At 30.7% G+C, this 4,784-nt stretch overlaps 2 protein-coding genes across 2 annotated transcripts in view; both read left to right on the top strand.

Moving 5' to 3' along the window:
* Nucleotides 1-2,194, top strand: part of ENU1_009630 (hypothetical protein) — a gene marked incomplete at both ends in the record, with an annotated part of 2,802 nt that extends 608 nt beyond the window's left edge. Inside the window, one exon of the mRNA XM_008856639.1 lies at nucleotides 1-2,194. This exon is cut by the window's left edge and continues 608 nt beyond it. Within this exon, the coding sequence (XP_008854861.1) occupies nucleotides 1-2,194 (2,194 nt within the window).
* A 285-nt stretch (nucleotides 2,195-2,479) lies between these two features.
* On the top strand, nucleotides 2,480-4,531 carry ENU1_009740 (long-chain-fatty-acid--CoA ligase, putative; the record flags this gene model as incomplete). Its single annotated transcript, XM_008856640.1, has 1 exon — nucleotides 2,480-4,531. The coding sequence occupies one exon, from the start codon at nucleotides 2,480-2,482 to the stop codon at nucleotides 4,529-4,531; it is 2,052 nt and encodes a 683-aa protein (XP_008854862.1).
* Between the last annotated feature and the right edge of the window lie 253 nt (nucleotides 4,532-4,784).

Below are 4,784 nucleotides of genomic sequence, written 5' to 3' on the forward strand. Positions count from 1 at the left end.
GAGTGCTGTTAAAAAGGCTCAAAGCATTGCCAAAAAAGGAATGGGTGCTGTTAAGAAAGTTCAAAGCATTGCCAAAAAAGGAATGAGTGCTGTTAAAAAAGCTCAAAGCATTGCTAAAAAAGGAATAAATACTGTTAAGAAAGTTCAAAGCGCCGCTAAAAAAGGAATAAATACTGTTAAAAAAGGAGTGAATGCTGCTAAAAAAGGAATAAATGCTGTTAAAAAAGGAATAAATGCTGTTAAAAAAGGAGTGAGTGTTGCTAAAGGGAAAATAAATTCGCTTAAGAAAGGAGGTAAAGAATTAATTAATAAAGGAAAAGATGCTTTGAAAAAAGGAAAAGATATGATAAATAAAGGAAAGAATGCTTTAAAGAAAGGAAAAGATGCTTTGAAGAAGGGTGTTGATAATTTAAAAAATAAAGGAAAAGATGCTTTAAAAAAAGGAAAGGAAATGTTAAATAAAGGAAAAGATGCTTTGAAGAAGGGTGTTGATAATTTAAAAAATAAAGGTGCTAAAGTACTAAAATCAGCTAAGGACAAAGGAAAGAAAGCATTAGAGAATATTAAGAAGTATGGAAAAAAGGCTATGAAGAAATATTCTGATGCCAAGAAGAAGATAAGTGAAGGAATCAAAGGAATGTCTAAGAAAGCTCAAAAGAAATTCAAAGAAACTGCTAATAAATTGAAAGAGAAAGCAAAAGGAATGGCTGATAAATTTAAAAAATTAGGTAAAGTTACTATGAAAGGAGCTAGTTCTGTTTTCAAAAAAGAATGGAAAAAGATGCAAAGTAAAATTAGTAAAGCACTTAAGAACGCAGCAGGTGATGTTAGGAAAAAGTTGTATGAAGGATTAAAGAGTCAGTGTTGGTTCAAAGCACTTCAATCTTGTGGATGTTGTAAAACTTGTATGGCACAAAAACCACCTTCTTGTGGGTGTTACAAAGAAACTAGTGGTGGCTCATCATCACATCGTAAATCAAGAAAGTCCTCCAGACGTTCATCAAGAAGTTCATCAAGTAGTGGTTCAGTAAGTGGATCTGGAAGTTCATCAGGTAGTGGATCTTCTGCAAGTGCTTCTGCAAGTGCCTCTGTTAATGTAGATGGTGGATATGCTGGTGGGTCTGGATCTGATAGTGGATCGGGATCTGATAGTGGGTCAAGTGTGGGACAACAAGTAAATCCTGTTTTCAATAATAATGTTAATGGTGGAGGATATCCATCTGGAAGTGCAGGATCTAGTGCTGCCACTAGTGTTCAACCAAGTGTTCCTGTAATTCAACCAAGTAGTTCTGTAGTTCAACCAATACCATATCCTGTTCCAAGTGGAAGTTCTGCTGGAGCAACTGCTTCTGCTCCTGCACAAGCAGCTCCTATTATTGTACAACCATCAAGCCAACCAAGTATTATGCCAATGCAACAGCAACAACAACAACAACAACAAATGGCTCCACAAATTATTCAACAACCAGCAGCACCTTCTCAACCACAAATAATACAAGTTCCAAGTGCTAGTTCATCTGCAGCAGCATCATCTGCAGCATCTACTCAGCCACAAATGCCAACAATTAATATGCCAGCTATTACTATCACTAATACTAATGACAATAAAAAAGAAAAAACTTCTGAGAAGAAAGAACAAAACGATATTGTTAAAACTGAGAGAGAGTCTAGAAATCTTGAGAGGAAAGTTGGTAAAGGAGAAGTTCTTAGCAATGAAAAAGAAGAACAGAAAGAACAACGTCAAGCAGTTAAGATTATTCGTGTATATGAAAAACAACAACACAAGAAAGAAAAGAAAGACAAACAAATAGCTGATAAAATTATTACAGAAACTGTTCCAGAAGAAAAAGTTATAACTAAAAAGACTGTTGTAAAAAATAAAGTTAAAACTAAAGAGATTATTCCAGAAGAAAACGTTAGTGTAAAAAGAACTGTTACAAAACGTAATACCCCAAAACAAGAACCAAAGCAATTTAAAATACCAGAACCAGAACCATTTAAATTACCAGAACATATCGAAACATCAAAGCTCACTATTAAAACACAAAAGAATAAATCACATAAAAAACATGTTATTAAAAGAAGAGGATGTCCATGTATCCACAAAGTCCCAGACGTACCATGTAAATGTTCTAGCATAAAGAGAAATGAGAGAGAACTTAAAAGTATTATGAAACATTTAAACCGTCTTTAAAATTTAATGGAATTACTTGTTAAACGGTTATTATAAAAACGATTTATTTCTGGTTTTTATTTTTGTCTTTTTTTCTGATTTATTCTTGAAAGAGTGCGAAAATAGTTTATAATAGTAATAAATTAATAAATTATAAAAATAATTTTGTAATAACCTTTTCACAAAAAGATAAGATGATTTTTTTCTAAAAATTCACTTCAGCGAGAAAGGAAAATACCCATTTTAGGTTTAATTATTGAGAGTATTAGATGAACTTTGAAAGAGAACTTAAATACAATATTTCATATGATCCTTAATACTTTATCACTCATTATTATTGTGACTCTTGTTCTTCTCTATTTCATTAGACCAAAAAAATATAACAAAGAAAAAGAAGGAGAATGGGTTGGAGAAAATAAACAGGGAGAAACCAGAGTATTAAGAGGGTATAAAGGAATAGATAAATTGGTTGACTCAACACCACAAGGAAATGAGACAATTGCTGATTTAGTAAATGGATTTAATAAGAAAGATAAAAAACAATTTATTGGTTATAGAGAGCTTAAAAATAAAATTGTAGCTAAAACAATTATTGAAAAATGTAATGGAAAAGAAATTAGAAAAGAAATATATCAATATGAAATGTCTCCTTATGTATGGTATTCTTCAAAAGAGTTTTATCATTTAATATGTAGAATTTCTAATGGTCTTAGAATTAAAGGATTTAAAAAAGGAGATAAAATTGGAATGTTTTGTGAAACAAGATTTGAATGGATGGCTATGGCTTTGGCTTGTGCAAGACAAGGAATTACACTTGTCACTGTTTATGCAACATTAGGAGAAGAGTCTGTTAAAGTTGCATTAGAAGAAACCAAATGTGTTGGGTTAATTGTTAGTGAAGAAACAGGAATAAAGGTGAGGAAAATTGAATTAAATAAAGAAGTTAAAATTATTAGTATTGACGGTCATTTTGAAGGAGAATATACTACATTCAAAGAACTTAGTGAAAGTGAAGAAAATGAAGAAGCTATGCCTTCTGTTGCACCAAATGACCTTGCATTTATTATGTATACATCTGGTACTACTAAAGACCCTAAAGGAGTTTTAGTTGAACAAAAACAAATATTATTATTAGCACAAGCATTCAATGTTTGTTTAGAGTTAAAAGATGAAGTATTTGTTGCTTATTTACCTTTGGCTCACATATTTGAATTGTGTTTAGAATTTTGTATTTTGTCTTTCTTTGGAAGTATTGGATATGCCAATGCACGTACATTAATGAGTGTTGGATGTACTAATTGTAAGTCTGATTTATGTGAATTAGAACCAACCTTAGTTATTGGAGTTCCAACAGTATTTAATAGAATTCGTAAAGCTATATTAGAGAGTGTGTCTAGAGCACCAGCACTCAAACAAAATTTATTCTTTGGTTGTATGAAATTAAAGAATTTACTTTATGTGTCATACCAATTAAGAACACCATTACTATTTGAGCCAATTGTTAAATTTATAGATAGTCTCATCTTCAATCCATTAAAAGTATCATTATTTGGAAGAAACTTAAAAACAATTATCATTGGTGGGTCAGCTCTTCCTGTAGAACTTCAAACTTTCTTAACTATTACATGTGCTAAAACTGATATTCTACAAGGATTTGGAATGACTGAATTATGTGGTGCTTCTAGTTGTATGGTTCCAGGAGATCCAACTCAAGCTACCATTGGATTATTATTCCCTCATTATGAATTAAAATTAAGAGATGTTCCAGAATTAAATTATTTGACTACTGACAACCCACCTAGAGGAGAATTAATGTTAAGAGGAGCTCCTGTATCAAAAGGATATTTTAATAGACCAGAAGAATCAAAAAATACATTTACTGAAGATGGGTGGGTTTGTACAGGTGATATTGCAAAAATTACTGAAGATCATCATATTTGTATTATTGATAGAAAAAAGAATATTGTTAAACAACCATGTGGTGAATATATCTCTTTAGAACTAATTGAGTCTAAATACTTAACATCTAAAGTAGTTGATACTATTTGTGTCTTTGCTGATGCTTTCCATGACTTTACAATTGCTTTAGTAATACCAAATAAAAATATTATTGCTGAAATGACACAAAAACCATTTGAAGAAGCATGTAAAGATAAAGAAGTTATTGGAGCAGTAAGAAAAATTATGGCAGAAAATGAAATTGGATTATCTCAAAGAGAAGTTGTTAAACGTATTGCTTTAATTAGTGAAGAATGGAACTCAGAGAATGGAATGCTAACCGCAGCATTAAAGTTAAAAAGACCTGCAATTGCTCAAAAGTATCAAACTATTATTGATCAATTGTACTCAATGAACTAAATTATTTTCTTTTTATTAGTCAAGTTTATTTAAATCTTTTATGTTTAGTTCCATAGTTTTTTTTAGAAAATAACTTTCATTTGTTAATAAAAGGAGAAATGTTCCAAAAAGAATAAACTTTCTTAAAAAAATAAATAAGATTGAGAAGAAGTAATTTCTTCCGATGTCTTCCTGGTAATTAAATATAATAAAAATAAAAGAAAAGAACTATACCTTCTAATGGAGAAAAATCAAATGAAAAAGAAAAGTAACT

The sequence above is a fragment of the Entamoeba nuttalli genome, assembly GCF_000257125.1.
Source record: "Entamoeba nuttalli P19 unplaced genomic scaffold asmbl_2112, whole genome shotgun sequence".
NCBI classification, from domain to species: domain Eukaryota; phylum Evosea; order Mastigamoebida; family Endamoebidae; genus Entamoeba; species Entamoeba nuttalli.